At 42.2% G+C, this 19864-nt stretch overlaps 1 protein-coding gene across 1 annotated transcript in view; it reads left to right on the top strand.

The window, feature by feature from the left end:
* Window positions 1–576: 576 nt before the first annotated feature.
* The window catches only part of fand (Pre-mRNA-splicing factor SYF1 fand), a 58660-nt gene continuing 39372 nt past the window's right edge, over window positions 577–19864 (top strand). The window contains exons 1-6 of the mRNA XM_045769438.2: window positions 577–787; window positions 2487–2662; window positions 3036–3201; window positions 13750–13878; window positions 14646–14822; window positions 17529–17651. Of these exons, the coding sequence (XP_045625394.1) occupies window positions 758–787; window positions 2487–2662; window positions 3036–3201; window positions 13750–13878; window positions 14646–14822; window positions 17529–17651 (801 nt within the window). The 5' untranslated portion in view covers window positions 577–757. The remainder of the gene's footprint in view (window positions 788–2486; window positions 2663–3035; window positions 3202–13749; window positions 13879–14645; window positions 14823–17528; window positions 17652–19864) is intronic.

Genomic DNA, 19864 nt, shown 5'->3' with positions numbered 1-19864 from the left:
TATTTATTAAAAATACTACTCTTCTCTTCATCACTCTCTGTTATTTGACCTGTCTCAGTTTTTAATGGACCTATCCTTTCCCTAGTCTTATCCACCGCCCCCCATCCAGTGGGCAGCGGTGGATAGGATACAATCACTCAGTTACTACCTACAGTTACCAAACTGGTGATATTTGGAAGATTTCTGGTAGCAGATCATTTTGAATGAAATATTTACACATCTTTGGAACATTTGTTACAGAATTGTATCTTAATGACCAACTTGTAAAACTGCTGATATATGTCATGTATAAACTTGATATTCCATCTGTTTATTTAATTAAAACTACTATCTGCTGTTCTGTTACAATTTCTGCTACTCCATTCAACGTGTAATCACTGTAAATTTGTTCTACTTAGTTCATTTCATGCTTTTAATCTCAATTAGTTTTGTCTTAATGTTTAAGTTTATTTTTCCTCATCTTGCCTGAAATGCTGTACGTACTATTAGCTTTAGACATAGTATATACTTGCTATATCAATATTTTGTTATTGGTTTTTTGGCTCCAGCACGATCGTTGTCAGTGGTGTGCGCCGAGTCTGTTTGCTGCTACTTGATGGCGTGTGTTCGCTGGATGGGGTCGGGACGTTTGTTGACAACATCAGTAGAACGGAGCCTATGAAGTTTGTAATTTTGCGGAGCCTATGAGTGTAACTTGCTTATGTGTACAGTATATATCAAAATAGTAAGAAAGATTTAGATTAACGAATTCTTTAACATGATAATGGATGCGCCAACGTTAATTATTGTGAGTATGGTAGTTATTTATTGGTGAGTAAAGTGGCAGTGACTTGTGAAGTAATTTTTTGTTTGGGTTCCCATAATAACAAACTTATTATGTTATTATAACAAACTCTGCCTTCGACAACACACAGCCCCTCTGTTTAAGTCCCTTAGCATGCTGAACATACACTCACGCTACACATTCTCATGTGCTTTCTACATGTACAAAACCTTGTTCCTAAATGCTAATCTTGATCAGAAACGTTTCCCTTGATGGGTCCGTCTAATTACCGCAAGCTACCACAAGCTACACAAAGCTTCCTGGCAATACGTTAGTAATGAATAAATATTATAGGTTAGGCTGACGTAACCAAACCAAACCTAACCTAACCTAACCTAACCTAACCTAACCTACGCTTGGATTGTCGACTTGATTTGGCGTCACCAGCTCTTTATTTTTGTCTAATTTCTTTATAAAAAGATACTTTTTCAGATTAAAATTGTTTTTTCGTGTTGTACATTCAGCACCAACATTATAATGAGTAAATATATCATATTTATTCATTACTAACATATTGCCAGGAAGCTTTGTGAAGCTTGTGGTAGCTTGTGGTAATTAGACGGACTGCCCTTGATACGTGTAATAGAACCCATGAGCCCCAGACCAGAAATAAACATCTTTGATATCCCCAGAGTAACACTAAATCTGTGCAAACACTCCATGCTAGTAAAGGGACCCAGTCTATGGAACTCACTCCCTGATGAATTAAAAAATTGTCCAACCTATACCTTATTCAAAATTAAACCAAACATTACCTAATTTCATCCTCATAGTTTCCTACCATGTGGTTCGGACTCACACTGTCTTGTACCGCCCACTTCCCCAATGTTAGTACTTAAGACATATTTTCACCAGTGTAATCACCTCTTGTCAATTTATATTGTAGTTATTTGTTGATATAAACCTTGCTAAACCTTGCTACAATGTACCTTTCCATCTTGCCTGATATACGGTATTAGATTAAGGACCTGCCCGAAATGCTATGCGTGTTAGTGGTTTTGCATGAATGTAAAAGTACCAATCTTATGTAATATTATCAACCCATTGTACCTTCTTGTGAATAAATTATTATTATTATAATCAGGGACAGGAAGAATGTTAGGCCTATCTTGATCCTCACCCACCCTCCTAGGTCATAAACAGTACTGGCCTTACCTTGGTTGTAACCCACGATGGTTGTCAATTTCCTGGGGTACCTATGCACTGGGCCTCGACTTACGATGCTAATCCGTTCCCAGAGACGGATCGTAAGTCGAAGAGATTTTTCCCATAAGAAATAAAGGAATTTGTAACTCAAAATTATCGTAAGTAGGGGCAATCGTAAGTCGAGGTGCCACTGTATATGGCTAGGTGAACTGAGGCATCAGGTGAAAGAAAACGTTCCCCAAATACTTCTGTCCTAGATTAGAGCTATATGCCTAGTTGGATGACATGTTGCTTGTTTTTCTTTTTTTGGGGCGTTCTTTTGTTATTTGAGGACATAGCTCACATTTTTCAACCAGACAGTGGTTTCATTACATTCAGCGCTGGTTTTCTCCTGCATACACCCTTCATATCTCTGTATTTGTTATATTTGAACATGAGCCACTTTTCAGACCAGTCAATGTACCTTGGCTCTCTTCATACTTTTGTACAGGTAATGTATTGTATATGTTTATTACAGGAAACGGATGATCTACAATATGAAGAAGAACTTCTCCGAAACCCTTTTTCAGTAAAACATTGGCAACGGTACATAGAACACAAAAAAGATGCTGCATCTGAACAGCTTAACAAGGTCTATGAAAGATCATTGCTGCAAATGCCTGGGAGTTACAAACTTTGGCACCAGTATCTAAGGTAGGCATATTGTCTAGACAAACAGATATAAAACAAAGTTTAATTGTGTGTACTCACCTATTTGTATATACTCTATACCAGTATAAGTATTGTACTATATATATATATATATATATATATATATATATATATATATATATATATATATATATATATATATATATATATATATATATATATATATATATATATATAATATATATATATATATATATATATATATATATATATATATATATATATATATATATATATATATATATATATATATATATATATATAATATTATATATATATATATATATATTATTATATATATATCTATAATTCATTATTTTGGTTGCAGATGTGTATAATTTATTTAACTTTTCAGATTACGAATGCAGCAGGTAAAAGGTCGCTGCATCACGGATCCAGAGTTCGAGAGTGTTAACAACACTTTCGAACGTGCCTTGGTATTCATGCACAAGATGCCCCGTGTATGGATAGATTATTGCCACTTTTTGATGAATCAGAAAAAAATAACAAGAACTAGGAAGGTAAATTAAAATTTTTAGATAGTACTGTCTTAGAATTTATTTATTTATTTAATCCTTAAACTACTCCTGTCATTCTCAGATGATAGACCCATGGTGCTCCTGTCATTCTCAGATGATATACCCATGGTGCTCCTGTTATTTGCAATTACCTAAGTGTAGTTACAGGATGAGAGCTATACTCGTGGTATCCCGTCTACCCAGCACTCTTTGTCATATAACGCTTTGAAACTACTGACGGTTCTGGCCTCCATCACCTTCTCATCTAACTTGTTCCAACCGTCTACCACTCTATTTGCGAAAGTGAATTTTCTTATGTTTCTTTGGCATCTTTGTTTAGTTAGTTTAAATCTATGTCCTCTTGTTCTTGAAGTTCCAGGTCTCGGGAAATCTTCCCTATCAATTTTATCAATTCCTGTTACTATTTTGTACATAGTGATCATATCACCTCTTTTTCTTCTGTCTTCTAGTTTTGGCATATTTAATGCCTCTAACCTCTCCTCGTAGCTCTTGCCCTTCAGTTCTGGGAGTCACTTAGTAGCATGTCTTGGCACCTTTTCCAGTTTGTTTATGTGCTTAAGATATGGGCACCATAGGGGCCTCGTAGCCTGGTGGATAGCGCGCAGGACTCGTAATTCTGTGGCGCGGGTTCGATTCCCGCACGAGGCAGAAACAAACGGGCAAAGTTTCTTTCACCCTGAATGCCCCTGTTACCTAGCAGTAAATAGGTACCTGGGAGTTAGTCAGCTGTCACGGGCTGCTTCCTGGGGGTGGAGGCCTGGTCGAGGACCGGGCCGCGGGGACACTAAAGCCCCGAAATCATCTCAAGATAACCTCAAGATAACCACACAACCGCTGCATATTCTAGCTTTGGTCTTAACAAAAGTCGTGAACAATTTCTTTAGTATTTCGCCATCCATGCAAAAGCAATTCTGAAGTTAGAAAGTGTAGCATAGGCTCCTCGCACAATGTTCTTAATGTGGTCCTCAGGCGGCAGTTTTCTATCTAGAACCAACCCTACATCTCTTTCTTTATCAAAATTTTTTTTAAAGCTTTCTCACATAATATATAGGTTGAGTGGGTCTATGTTCTCCTATTCCACATTCCATAACATGGCATTTATTTACATTAAATTCCATTTGCCAAGTGGTGCTCCATATACTAATTTTGTCCAGGTCTTTTTGAAGGGCATGACAATCATCTAAGTTTCTTATCTTAGCATCATCAGCAAACATGTTCATATAATTCTGTATTCCATCTGGTAGATCATTTATATAGACAATTAACATCACTGGTGCAAGAACTGAACCTTGTGGTACTCCACTTGTGACATTTCTCTAGTCCGATACATTGCCTCTTATTACTGCCCTCATTTTTCTATGTCAGAAAATTTTTCATCCATGTTAGAAGTTTACCTGTCACCCATCCAATATTTTCCAGTTTCCAGAACAACCTCTTATGTGGAACTCTGTTGAAAGCCTTTTTTAGGTCTAGATAGATGCAGTCAACCCAACCATCTCTTTCCTGTAAAATCTCTGTTGCTCGATCATAGAAACTGAGTAAATTCGATATACAGGATCTTCCAGATTGAAAACCATACTGTCTGTTTGATATTATATCATTTCTCTCCAGGTGTTCTACCCATTTAGTTTTTATTATTTTTTCCAATATTTTGACTTTTACACTTGTCAATGATACAGGTCTGTAATTGAGGGGGTCTTCCCTGCTGCCACTTTTGTAGATTGGAACTACAGTATGTTAGTCTTTTTCCACACATCTGCTGCAACTTCTGTACACAGGGATGCCTGAAAAATCAGCTGAAGTGGAATGCTGAACTCAGGTGCACTTGCAATTCTCTCAGAACCCATGGTGAAGCTCCATGTGGGCCAACTGCTTTGTTCTTGGCTCCAGGAGCATTTGTTTCACTTTGTCTCTAGACACCTCTATGTGCTCTATGCTGTTCTCTGGAATACACCATAATCAAAGTTCCTCTCTGCCTCTCTCCTTACTGACGTGTAGTTGTTTCTTGCATCTTTGTATCACTGGTATGCTTGGGGGTTTAGTCTCTTTCTGTAATGATTCCATGCTTGTCTTTTGATCTCTGGCCCTCTCGCAATTTCTGTTGAACCAATCCTGTTTCCTAGGTCTGTATGTCTGTTTTGGTATGAATGTTTGTGTGCCTTCATCGTATATTTTGCAAAATTTGGCATACATCTCATTTACTTCCTTGCCTAGCAACAAGTCTGTCCAATTATACCCTTGAAAAAAATTTCTATGTTCCCCATAGCGTCCTCTCTTGAAATCGAGTTTAACAACTGTTTCACTGTTCCCGTTCTCTACTAGATTATATCGCATAGCGTATTTAATGTCCAAGAGGACGTGATCACTCTTTCCCAAGGAAGGAAGGTACTGGATGTCAAATACCTTTTCTTCTTTCCTGGTGAATACTAGATCCAATACTGACAGAACATCCCCTTCCCTCATTCTTGTGGCCTGCTTGATGTGTTGATACATGAATGTCTCCAAGATAAGGTTTACAAATCTGTCTGTCCAAATGTCCTCTGTTCTTGCCTCGTAGGCCTCCCAGTCTATTGCCTTAAAGTTGTGAATGGTCTAATGTGTCTCTCAATATTCAGAGTTCTTGAATATTCTGTGAGGTTGTGATTCTACATTAGAGGCCTCTGGCACTCATTTGGCATACTTGGAAAAAATCCTGAAAGCCTTAGCTATCATCCTAGGCACCCTTAAAAAGAATTTGCACCATTTTAGGTGCCTCATTATCCATTTACTGATGCCTGTGCTCGGAAACATTGACACTATAAAATTTCAGGACTTATCTAGGGATACCTGGTTGATACCTGGTTGATGGGGTTCTGGGAGTTCTTCTACTCCCCAAGCCCGGCCCGAGGCCAGGCTCGACTTGTGAGAGTTTGGTCCACCAGGCTGTTGCTTGGAGCGGCCCGCAGGGCCACGTACCCACCACAGCCCGGCTGATCCGGAACTTCTCTTAGAAAACCGTCCAGTTTTCTCTTGAAGATGTCCACGGTTGTTCCGGCAATATTTCTTATGCTCGCTGGGAGGACGTTGAACAACCGCGGACCCCTGATGTTTATACAGTGCTCTCTGATTGTGCCTATGGCACCTCTGCTCTTCACTGGTTCAATCTTGCATTTTCTTCCATATCGTTCACTCCAGTACGTTGTTATTTTACTGTGTAGATTTGGGACCTGACCCTCCAGTATTTTCCATGTGTATATTATTTGGTATCTCTCTCGTCTCCTTTCTAGAGAGTACATTTGGAGAGCTTTGAGACGATCCCAATAATTTAGGTGTTTTATCTCGTCTATGCGTGCCGTATATGTTCTCTGTATTCCCTCTATTTCAGCAATCTCTCCTGCTCTGAAGGGGGAAGTGAGTACTGAGCAGTACTCGAGACGGGACAGCACAAGTGACTTGAAGAGTACAACCATTGTGATGGGATCCCTGGATTTGAAAGTTCTCGTAATCCATCCGATCATTTTTCTGGCTGACGCGATATTTGCTTGGTTATGCTCCCTAAACGTTAGATCGTCGGACATCATTATTCCCAAATCCTTGACATGCTGTTTTTCTACTATGGGAAGATTCGATTGTGTTTTGTACCCTGTATTATGTTTCAGATCCTCATTTTTGCCGTACCTGAGTACCTGAAATTTATCACTGTTAAACATCATGTTATTTTCTGCTGCCCAATCAAAAACTTTGTTGACATCTGCTTGTAGTTTTTCAATGTCTTCAGCAGAGGTAATTTTCATGCTGATTTTTGTGTCATCTGCAAAGGACGACACGAAGCTGTGGCGTGTATTTTTGTCTATATCAGATATGAGAATAAGGAACAGTAGCGGTGCAAGGACTGTACCTTGAGGTACAGAGCTTTTAACATCGCTTGGACTCGATTTTATCTGATTGACTGTTACTCTTTGTGTTCTGTTCGACAGGAAATTGAGTATCCAGCGTCCTACTTTTCCAGTTATTCCCATTGACCTCATTTTGTGAGCTATCACCCCATGGTCACATTTGTCGAACGCCTTTGCAAAGTCTGTGTATACAACATCTGCATTTTGCTTTTCTTCTAGGGCTTCTGTGATTTTGTCATAGTGGTTGAGTAACTGTGACAGACAGGATCTTCCCGCTCTAAATCCATGTTGTCCTGGATTGTGCAATTCATTGTTTTCCATAAAACTAGAAATTTGATTCCTAATCACTCTTTCAAACACTTTTATTATGTGTGATGTTAGTGCAACTGGCCTATAATTTTTTGCCAAGGCTTTACTCCCCCCCTTGTGCAACGGAGCTATATCTGCAGATTTAAGTGCTGCTGGTATCTCCCCTGTATCCAGGCTCTTTCTCCATATTCCGCTGAGTGCTCTCGCTACTGGTACTTTACATTTCTTTATGAATATTGAATTCCATGAGTCAGGCCCAGGAGCTGAGTGCATAGGCATATTATCAATTTCTCTTTCAAAGTCTTCCGAGTTTGTGGTAATATCCGTTATATTATCTGCAGCTTGAATGTCATTCATAAAGAAGCTGTCTGGGTCATCAACTTTCATGTTGTTTATTGGTGTGCTAAACATAGCCTCATACTGGCTTCTTAGAATTTCACTAATCTCTTTGTTGTCCTCTGTGTACGTACCTTCATTTGTAATTAACGGTCCAATACTGGTCGAGGTTTTTGATTTTGATTTTGCGTATGTGAAAAAATATTTCGGATTTTTCCTTATCTCTTGTATAGCTTTCTGTTCCAATTCCATTTCCTCAGACTCATATGATCGCTTCAGCGTTTGTTCTATTTCCTCAATCTCCCTGCTTAGGCTTGTTTTCCTTGCTTGTGATAGTTGTGTCTGCCGAAGCATTTCCGTTATTTTTTTCCTTCTCCTGTACAGTCGTCTCCGTTCTCTTTCTAGAGTGGTCCTCTTTCTGCCCCTCCTCACAGGCACGTGCTTCAAGCAGACCTTGTAAGCTTCAGCTGTCAGTTGAGCTATTCCCTGTGTGGGAGTTTTGTCGCTTAAGACCGTCTCCCATTGAATGGTTGCAAGGTCTACATTTATTTTTTCCCAGTCAATCCTCTTATTGTTGAAATTGAATTGATTGAATATTCCTTCTCGCTTGTTTGGTCTCTTAGACCTACTACCGTTATTTATGCTAGTTCGCACTTCAATGAGCTTATGGTCTGAGTATGAAGTATCTGAGATTGTGATATCCCTGATTAGTTCATCATTGTTTGTGAATAACAAGTCTAGTGTGTTTTCGTTCCTAGTTGGTTCTGTAATCTGTTGATTGAGCGAGAATTTGTCACAGAATCTCAAAAGTTCTCTAACCTGTGGTTGGTTATTTCCCGGGTCATTCCCTGCTATGATATTTGTGTTTGCCGTTCTCCATCTTAGACTCGGTAAATTGAAATCTCCGAGAAAGATAATATCTGGAGCTGGGTTTGCTAGGTTGTCAAGTATGTTCTCTATTTTGTGCATCTGCTCTGTGAATTCCTCAATCGTTGTATCTGGCGGTTTATATATTAGAATAATAATTAAGTTTAGTTTCTCTACCTTCATTCCAAGTACCTCTACCACCTCATTAGTTGAATTTGAACCGAAGGGAGAGCCCCTTTGGTTCACCGGAGCTATCCGGGCTGATATGAATGTATTAGACCCAGGTATCAGTCAAAGCGAATGGAGTTCTAGACCTACCTGGGACCACAAGCCAGAACCTGGCCCCCCTCTTATAGGCACGAGGAGCAATAGCCTATAGAAACCCCCGTGTGGTTGGAAGCATTCTATATCTACCATCGACTGGGTCAAGCACCCAGAAAGGTAGGCACCCCAAAACAAACCCTATCTGGTTAAAATATTGCTACTGAAAGCCGAACTGTTGGACAGAACTCCCTCGAACAAAAAAACGAGCATGACATCACACCCGTCACTTCGCCGCTGTCTGCTCAGCTCCCCCCTTCCCGGGAGGGGGAAAGGGGAAGCCCAGACCCCCGCTCCAGCTATCCACACCTTCAGTTCTGAGGCTGATGTGAGACGTGGCGGTCGTGCGACTCTGGCTCCAGACTTGTTCCAGTGCTGTGCCTTGTGGTGTGGTCCTGTCCTGTGGTGGTGTGCAAGCCAGGAGTATTTTCACCGATACTCGGGCTGCATGCGCTTAGGGTTTTCTTCCCTAGGTTCCCTGTAAGTACTGCCCTTGTGACTTCATGTTATCTTCCACAAGTTGCTCAGGATCTACCTCCACCATGGTCTTTTGCTGCTCTGTGATTGCCTGCCTTTGGAGTCATCTGGGGTGTTTCATGCACTCCTGTTTGCCTCTGGGTAGGAGGTAGCTTCATCACTGGTAGGGGCACAAAGTACTGTGAAGCTTGTTTTCACCATAATACAGCAGCCAGCTCTGTTCTGCCTAGTGACATTGTGCTCGTGCAGGTTTTTTTGTTTTTTTTTCTGCCTGGAGGAGGGTCTGCCCTTGGTGTTGTTGACCCTGTTCATTCTGTATTCTTGGTGGTCCTCTGCTAGGTCCCCATGTGTGTACACATCCCGGGGATTCAGCTCTTAGTAGTTAGCTTGGTAGTTTGGGGCGCCGGTTAGCAGTACCTTGCCTAGGCTTCCCTTAGCAGAGCATCTAAGGGCCCTAGAAAAATCCCACTGGGGCTTAGTGGTCCGATGGATGTGTCCTCTGGGTCCCATCTCGCTTCATGTGAGTTTGAGGGTTGCCCTGTCCCCTTGTCTCAGGATGACAATAACATGTTCTGCCTCCCTCATTCTGCCTGTTGGGTCGGTGATAACTTTGACCCGGAGTCCTGTGAGTGGTGTTGCTTGCTTGTACTCCAGTTCACCCAGTCCACTGACCATGATATTTGGGTGCAGGCAGCTTCGTTGTTGCATGTGCGTTATAGGTTGCTGCAGCGCACTAGGTTGGTTGCTCACCTGGATGCCTCAAGGCTGCCCCATTTTGGTTATAGGGACCAAGACATGAGGGGGTTAATTGCCTTGACTTTGGTTTCGTCCATGCCTCGTGGTCCTTTCCCTGCTGTTGTTCGTCCTGATCCCTTCCCTCCTCCACTTCCGGCTCCAAAGAGTCTGAGGGTTTCGGAGTCGGGGCAGGGTTTAGTTGGTGGTGAGACTCGGGCAGTTCGGGGGATGCCCCATCTGGTGCGGAGACGAAGGCATTCGAGCCCGTTCCTCCAGCTGGTGTTTCTGGGTCTGGCTAGTGGGCCCCCTTCATTTTCGTTCCAGCTTTTCCAGCGGCTTCTGCCCTTTCTTTTGAGGCGGAGGGTTTGGAGGACAGCTCGGCTCCGGGTCCTGCTGTGGAGGTTCCCGGGGCAGGGGAGGGGCTGACTTGGGGAGCTTGGGCTCTATTTGACCCCCGCTTGGGTTTTGGTACACTCTGAGCAGGGCTTGTTGCTACAGGGAATGGCATTTTCTTATCCCCCCTCCTTGTATGAATTTGATATGGCATCAACCCCTTCCCGGGTTTGGTTCCGGATTCCCTTGGGTACTTCAGCTCCTTCCTTCTGGAGGTTTTTGGACTCCCGCATCCGCCTCGTAAGGTGTGGAAGGCCATTGCGGCTTACCTCCTGCGAGACACGGATTACACCTCGATAATGGATCTTGCCTCTTTAGAGTTTTGTTCTTCCTTTCCTGGCTCGGTGCATTACGAGGTTCCAGAGTGGTCCTGGTTGGCAGACTGTCCTCTCTTTTTGTTAGGGGCATGGCATACGTTCTGTCAGTCTCGCACATCTGAGTGGTGAAAGGTCTTTGCAGTTGTTCAGGTTTACCTAGGGGGCATGTTTGTTTGCCCCTGCCCTTCCTTGAGATGTTGGCCTGGTACAGTTTCACATGTAGGTTCCTTCCCTTTTGGCTGCCCTGGTTGCTGAGGACTTGTGCGCCCATGGCCATTTGGCTTCGGTCTTACATTTCTTTTCCCTTCTCTAGCTCTCGTCCCATTGACGGGGTGATGGGGAGGGGGGGAGCCTCGTGCTATTTACCCATGCCTGGTCCCATAATTTGTGAGCATTTTGGGTCGTTTCTTGCGGCCTGCGGTGGCATTGGGTGCCCCTTCCCTTTCAGGGGGTTCGGGGCTAGCGAGGCAGGCCGCCTCTCCTGCGCTGTCGGGTCATTTTGGAGTGAGTTTGCTTGGGCGTAGTTGGAACGTGCTTGTCCCTCAGGTGGGTTTCCTGCCCGTTTCCAGTTCTGAAAGGGGACTGCGTAGACCTGCGGTTCATTTTGGACTTGTCCCGTCTGAACTCCTGGGTTTATTGCCCCTACTATCGGATGACTACTCTGTCCCAGGGCCGTCTTCTCTTGGAGCCAGGCGCTTGGATGGTGTCCCTGGACCTCCGGGACACGTATTGGCACGTCCCGATTTATCCGGGGTTCACGGACTGGCTCGGTTTTGTTGTGGGGGCATCAGGCTTACGTTCGGGGACTCGCTTTGGGTTGATCCGGTTTACCTTCTTCCCTGTTCGCGGGTTCGGGTCTCTCAGTTGTCCGCAGGGTCATTAAATCTAGCCAGCCTGCAGTCTATCCCCGTACCCATGACATTCGTAAGTTTGCTGCTGGCCTCTACCCTTCAAACCGAACTATTTGCCTTGCTCCTTGCACTGAAATGTGTACAAGTCTCCAAACTTAATACATTAATTGTAAGTGACTCCTTATCATCCTTAAATGCTCTCAACTCTTTTAGACATAATTATAACATGCTCGTGCCCGAAGCTAGACACAAATACAACAAAATTATTAACCCTCAAACCGCTAGGGGCCCAAATGGAATTAACACCCACGGGCGCAACAAAAAAAAAAATCCAAAAAATTCTTTCGTCTTATAGAAGTGTTCATTTTTGTTCCCTGATCACGGAAAAAATAACAAAAAAATCGTAGGTGGCATATTTTAGCCGCAATAGGGTAGGGAAGTCTGTCAAAAAAGGGGCGTTGGCAGAGCCTTCGCCAGACGAGGTCTACTCCACCAGTAATGTAATCTAATGACACCAGTAATTCCATCTATCATCATACTATCATGCAAGAGGAGCCACACATCTATGGATCATCCAATAAAATCAGCAGACTTCTAGATGTTACTACTGCTCAGCTTAGACTCGGTTACAAGTATCCCTGGGAATTTTCATTATCTGCCGATGTAGACCTGACCAAATGTAAACTGTGTCAACAAAATTATTCGCACACCCTCCATCACTATGTGATGGAGTGCGAAAAGATACGTGAATTTAGAGACAATTCTATAACCAATGTTCCAACGATGTATAAATATTTCATTCAAAATGATCTGCTACCAGAAATTTTAGCCAAATATCCCCAGTTTGCTAACTGTAGGTAGTAACTAAGTGATTGTAACCTATCCACCGCTGCCCACTGGATGGGGGGTGGTGTGCAGGACAAACATATCAATTGTGACACTAGCTCTCCACACATGTCAGTTGCTTAATTTAGAAACTGTACTTGTGGTCGATCTCGAACCCATTGTTGATGTGACGACTTATATTGAATTTTGTAACTAGCTCAACAAGATTGTAACTTGCTTAGCTAAATGAATTGTGGGGTTCAGTTCCTGAGCCCATTATGTGCCTCTGTAACTCTTTCCACTACCGCCCACAAGATGGGTAAGGGGTGCATAATAAATCAACTAAACTAACTTGCTGCCGTCTTTGGCAATATGTCTTGGGCTGACATTTGGGCACGGGGTTTTTGGCGGTCGAACAGGGTCCTGGCTGCATGCTACCTTGTGAACGTTCCTGGGCCCAGTCGGGCCTGTGTTGCTTTCGGTCGGTGGTTGCAGCTCGTTGTCTCGACTTCAAGTTGAAGAGTGGAGCACCAACCACCTCCCGGGTAAGTCCCCTTTTTATTCTGTTGTCTTTGGTGAAGTAGCTCCGGGGAGCCATACGGGCTCCCCCAGAAAACCAGCGTTGAATGTAATGAAATGGCGTTTTCTGGGTTAGTCCCGCAGGCTCTCCGACAACCCTCCCTCCCTCCAGTCAGCATTTTTTTGCATTTTTTATATCCAGCTCCAGAACTGGGGTGGGGATCGCCGGCGCGGGGGTCTGGGGCTCCCCTTCCCCCTCCCAGGGAGGGGGAAAACATGCGGCGCGGCTCGGGTGACGTCATGCTTGTTAGCTCGTTTTTCTTTTGGGGAGATCTGTCCACTCATTTGGTGATTTTCGTTGTTAACCAGAATAGGGGTTTGTTTTGTGGTGCTTACCTTTCTGGGTGCCTGTCCCGGTCGAAGGCAGATACAGAATGCTCCATATTACATGTGCATTTCTATGCCCCATTGCTCCTCGTGCCTCTGTGAGGGGACCAGGTTCTGGCTCGTGGTCCCCGGTAGGCCTAGAACTCCACCCACATCGACTGATGCAAAATAGTTAGGGTATCCATATCAGCCATGGATAGCTCCGTGACTCACAAAATGGCGTTTTATTACATTTTATGTTTTTTTTTTTTTTTTTGGTTGAAACATATTTTTGCCAATTTTAACAAGTGAACCAACATCATAATCTTTCCCTTTCAGACATTTGACCGTGCCCTCTGTGCTTTACCAATAACACAACACAACCGCATATGGCCTCTGTATCTTAAGTTTGTGATGTCTTACAATATTCCAGAAACAGCTGGTAGAGTTTGGAGGAGATATCTGAAGGTAAACACATTTTTTTCTTGTACCTGTTCTAGTTTAGTTATATTGTACAATATTTTGAGATTATTTAAAATAATAATATATATTTTCATGAAACCAAACAAGTCATGTTCCTCACCTCAGGCAGAGTGTAGCTGCATTTTCTAAGTATAAACTATTTGGCTGCTCCTTTGGGCAATATTTAACTCTCTCCAGGACAACCTAATTCTAGCCTGATTGGTGTGACCTTTGTCTTTGATGCATCATTGATCTTTTCAAGTCACTCCCACTGGGTCATTGATGGGAGACACTGGAGAAATATCAGTCCAGCCTTGAATTATTGTCAGAAGGCCCAGTCACCTACACTCAAAATACCCATTGTTAGGTAATGTACTTCTACGTTCCCTCGCTTTCCTCTTCTCATTATTTTCTCCTTCTCTTTCAGTGGTTATAATAGGAACTGCCTCGTATGGGCCAATAGGCCCTCTGCAGTTCCTACCACTAGCCCCTCTACTACACCTTACTTTGCTCCTCATCTCTTGTGCCTATTTATTGCCTGTCTCTACTTCATCACAATCGACTTGAGAATGGTCCAGGACGGACCGAAACGTCGTCGTCCCTTCACATTCTAGTGTGTGGTCTGGTCATCATACTTTAACCACGTTATTGTGACTCATTGCCTGCATTTCATTACGTTCAACACCGGTTTTATGAATGTTACTTCGCAATATTCAGAAACATGGAGGATGTTGGGATAATTCTTGACAAAGAAAATCTTTTTCTATTTTCAGCTATGTCCAGAAGATACTGAGGATTACATTAGCTATCTTATATCCATTGGCCGATTAGAAGAAGCAGCCAAAAAATATGAATGGTGTGTTAACACAGACTCCTTTACTTCCAAGTATGGCAAATCGAAACATCAGTTGTGGTCTGAACTTTGTGAACTTATCTCCAAAAATCCTCAGGTAAGTTCGATAAAAACAGATTGTATATCTTTCTACTAAAGCAATGTCTTAGCTACATATTTTGTATTGCAGTGGAACCCCAATCTGTATCTCCACTTTAAAGAATTTTTGGATTATCTGGACATCTGGTTCATCCATCCCCATCAACCAGATGGATATCTAGTTAATGGGGATCCATCCTCATTAACTGGGAAGTCTTAGTGCTGCCAGGAAAAAAGTAACAAAAATAGCCTTACCTGACTTGACCAATTAGCTTATCTAAGATACCTTACCATAAATACTGTAGAGTGAAATCAGAAAAAAATTTAATTGTTATTTATGCATGCATCAATAAATGACATGGAAAACCCTGTATGAGTGCTCTTCATCGAGTGTCCCGAGTGGCCGGCACGTTTACTTTGAAAAAATTAGAGTGCTCAGAGCAGGCTACTTTAATGGCCTGAATGTCTTTAATGGCCTGAATGTACATTTTTGCATGAGTGGAAAATGTATTACTAAAATTGTGCAGGATGTGTTAGTGCCATTTGCTAGTCTTTACTAACACATTGCAGCCTGTTTACATCTCTCTCTCTCTCTCTCTCTCTCTCTCTCTCTCTCTCTCTCTCTCTCTCTCTCTCTCTCTCTGGTCATTTTAGTGCTATATTATCCTAAAATAATGAGATAGTAGAATCAGAATTCCTGTTAACATGGAGATCATTAATAACCCCTTGTTATATGTACAATACAGTATATATAATTTTTGGCAGTACTGTATATCTTGTAACGTACGTTTACAGTATCCACTCGATTTAACAGCCTATATAGGGCTGTACCCAGGTCGTTATTTCCGGGGCTCCGGTATTTCCGAAGTTGTTGAAGTGTTGGTAATATTTTGAGTAACATTCAGATGATATATTTTATATAACTAAAATGAAATAAAGTTCATTGTATAATTGCATTCCAAGTTAGTTCCTGTATCAGTGCCCATTTTATCACAGGTTACAATTAGTAATTCCTTCATATGACAAGTTGGATCACACAAGGGGACAAGTGGACCACACAACAAGTGAACCATATTAACTAGACATCTCCCTCCCTCCCTCACCGCCACTCTTCGGTGGTATTGCTAATTTTGAGTTTGGCACAGATGCCATTCCTAGGAATTCCAGATTCAACTTTCTTTATAAGCTGAACTTTTTGTTCAGAATTCATTACATGTTTTCTCTTGACTCCACCACTTGTTGAAACTTTGAATAACGGATTTCCCATATTTCTTTACGCCACAGTGGCAGGATGCAATATATATTTTACATATATAAAACGGTGAAAGAGGGGAAGGGCTTTGTTTGCTGTGGGTAAATACAAAATCAAGACTGGGTCATCAGAGTAGGTGCAGAGGTTGTGCCCCGGCAACACAGTGGCCAGCTGCCAAACTACATAGGTCTCTCCTGGGTGGAGGTGCCTGGGGTCAGGCTTGCAAACGAATAGATGAAATAATCAGATGATTAAGGTTTAGAAGAAGGGTTGGGCAGTGTATATACCAGTATATATATATTGGAATCAGGGTTGGCTCCCATGGCACAATCTTTTTGGTGCCAGGATCGACCCAAGTACTAGGTCAATCCTGGCTCTCAACAGTTAAATAGCACAACCTTCTGGGGTTGACCCAGGCATCGCTGGGTCAATCCCAGAAGATTGCATCTAGTATATAGTGTGAACTCTCTTCAACAAATATTAAAGGGTGAGGTTAATTCATTCCATAAAAGATTTCTCTCGATCCATCAGACCCCAAGCCACTCCTATCCCCTCCCAGGTAAATAACTTTTTAATTAGCCCTTCATCCATTATAATGCATATACAGGTTTGTGACTTACCTGGTGAGTAGTATAGTGAAATATCTTCTTAATAACCCTGAAGCGCATTTCACCAGAGAAACACACAAAAGGACATTGTGCAAGGAACATGTGCTATGCCTTCCAACTTCTTAATCGCTTTTAAATACTGTACATGGATGGTGAAATATTAAAGAAACTGTTCATGACTTTTGTGAGACCTAAAATTGGAATATGCAGCAGTTGTATGGTGCCCATATCTCAGGAGGAATATTGGCTACTACCAGGGCCAAAATAAGAGTAGACACAAGAAATTTTAGTGTATTTTCCATGCTTTTGCATACAGATCTACATGCAGATGATGAGTCACAATAATGTGGCTTCAAGATATGAGAACTAAACCACACACCAGAAGAGGAGGAGACGACTACGTTTCGGTCCGTCCAAGACCATTATCAAGTTGATTGTGAATTCGGTGCAGGATGGACCGTAACGTTGTCGCCGCCTCATCTTCTGACGTGTGGTTTAGTTCTCATATACAGATCTACCATTTCATAAGAAAAATAAACTAAAATCAAGAATTGTTTTTTAGCATAGTCAGGGTAACAATTTTAATGATTACTGTATTTTGAAAGATAAGATAGGCCCTGACATCTTTTGTGGTTAATAAAGATGTCCTAAATGCAGCATAAAATATCTTACGAAATATGTGTTTATATTAGAACTTAGGAAATGCTGTAATGGCAAACACTGTATAATATTTAATATAAAATAATACAGATTATACCAGGCAGGTATGTTATTAATGTTACATATACAATAATCATTCAGTTATTATTGATTATCAGTTTACATAATTGTGAAGTCCCTAATTTGTATTCTCTTCCTCATCTAGGAAACTAGCCTGAAAAACGCAGAAGCCATCATTCGTCATGGTCTTCAGCGTTACACGGACCAAGTTGGTATGCTGTGGAACTCTTTGGCTGAATTCTATATCATAAGTGCTCTATTTGAAAGAGTAAGTACAGTACTGGGCATCTTAAGATGCAGTGGTAAGCTTTCAGTTTCTGTACATGTATGTATGTGTGTGTATGTATGTATAGGGGCACCTCGGTTTACGAATTTAATCCATTCCTGGAGACTGTTCGTAACCTGAAAATTCATAAACCGAAGCGAGTTTCCCCATAAGAAATAATGGGAAAGTAATTAACCCGTTCCTGACTCCCCAAAAAATTCACTTCTAGGTAAATTTTATACCAAATTCACCCAAATCTTCACTACAAAAGTATGTACAAGTTATTACTTTCCTTTATTGATTACTCATGTTGGCATATGGAAGACAGTGAGGAGGGAGGAGGAGGAGAGGTGTTAATGTTTGGAAGGGAAGTCCCCTTCCATTATAACATCAGGCAGTGATGACTACTCTGGGGTACACACACTGGCACATTTTGCCTGCATACCACTAAGATCTGCTTCTGGCTCACTGCATGATTTTCTCATTGTTTTTCTTGATTGTTTTCCCTTCTTTGTAACACTTTTCTGTAGTGAGACATCACATTGTCATTAATAAGATCAATGCAACGGCCTGCTAAAGCTTTATCTGGGTGATTCTTTTCAGCAAAACTTTGCAGTTATTCCCATACTGCACACATTTTCTTAATTAATGAGGAAGGGACATCCTCTACTGCCTCCTCCTCCTCCTCTCCTGAAGATTTGTTATACTGCCTAGCTGGTTCAACAACACGTGTACCATTTTCATGTTTACGAATGATCTCTTGTTTTTCCTCTATGGTCATTCTTACATGTGATTTCTTGCCTTGAACCTTACCACTGGCTTTCTTGGGACCCATGGCAAGATATATAATAACAACTTTTATGCTCAAATGGCCAAAAATCTGAAAAAAACTGTAAATCCTTGTGAAAAATTCAGGCAGGATAGTCACTGGGGGCGAGGCACTGGTAAACTAAGGCGCGACCGTGGTGCCACCATGAGCTAGGTCGGCCGTACGTGTATCAATAAACTTGTATCCCGAGGTAAAGTTTGTAACCCGATTCAATTTTTCCAAACAAATCGGGCTCGTAACCCGAAAAGTTCGTAAACGGGCATTCGTAAACCAAGGTACCACTGTATATATGTGTGTATGTATGTGGCATGTGTGCATGTAATTACCTAAAACTAGTTACAGGATGAGAGCTACGATTGTGGTGTCCCGTCTTCCCAGTGCTCTTTGTTGTATAGCATTTTGAAACTACAGTGTGTCCTCACTTGAACGAACTATATGGGGCGAAGCCGATTCGTTCCAGTGCGGAATTCGTTCCATCCGTCCGGCCCCAATAACCTTCTTATTTTTTTTTTTTTTTAAACATATGCCAGGACACATTAGTTTGTTTCTTTGTTGTGTGGTGCTTCATTATAATATCTTTCATGCTCTTTTGGTGTCGATAATAATCTGAGATGCGAGAATCACCATCCCCCACCCCACTCAAACCATCCTCCACACCACCCACAAAATCCTCCACACCACCCACACCATCCTCCACACCACCCACACCATCCTCCACACCACCCACACCATCCTCCACACCACCCACACCATCCTCCACACCACCCACACCATCCTCCACACCACCCACACCATTCTCCACACCACCCACACCATCCCCCACACCACCCACACCATCCCCCACACCACCCATACCATCCCCCACACCACCCACACCATCCCCCACACCACCCACACCATCCCCCACACCACCCACACCATCCCCCACACCACCCACACCATCCCCCACACCACCCACACCATCTATGGGGTGTATTGAAGCAGCAGGCTTGGAAACGTCTCAACTCGCCCAACAAAAAAAAAAAAAAAAGATGGGTTGACAGGTCTCCCCTCACACCTCCAGGACCCCCCCACCCACCCTCCAGGTACGTGGCCATACACACCACAATGCCAAGTCAGCTATAGTTTTTTACAGGAAACAATAAAACATGTTAATGATTAATAATGTATATTAACACTTTCGCGCTATCTGGACGCGCCGGCGCGTTCGGTTTCGTCTAACGTAAACGCATAGTGGACATAAAGTTATGTCAACTTTTAAAATATTTGTATAAAATTCAATTTTTATCCGATTTACTTTGGGTTTGTTTTAAACTGCGCGCTATGAGGCTCTCTTTCTCACCACTAGGCTGCATGGTACAATAAGTTCATGAAAGGTGTGGATAAC

This window comes from Procambarus clarkii, chromosome 68 (assembly GCF_040958095.1).
Source record: "Procambarus clarkii isolate CNS0578487 chromosome 68, FALCON_Pclarkii_2.0, whole genome shotgun sequence".
Taxonomy (NCBI): Eukaryota; Metazoa; Arthropoda; class Malacostraca; order Decapoda; family Cambaridae; genus Procambarus; species Procambarus clarkii.
Note: the sequence above shows the minus strand (reverse complement) of the source record. Positions and strands in the feature narration are given on the sequence as shown.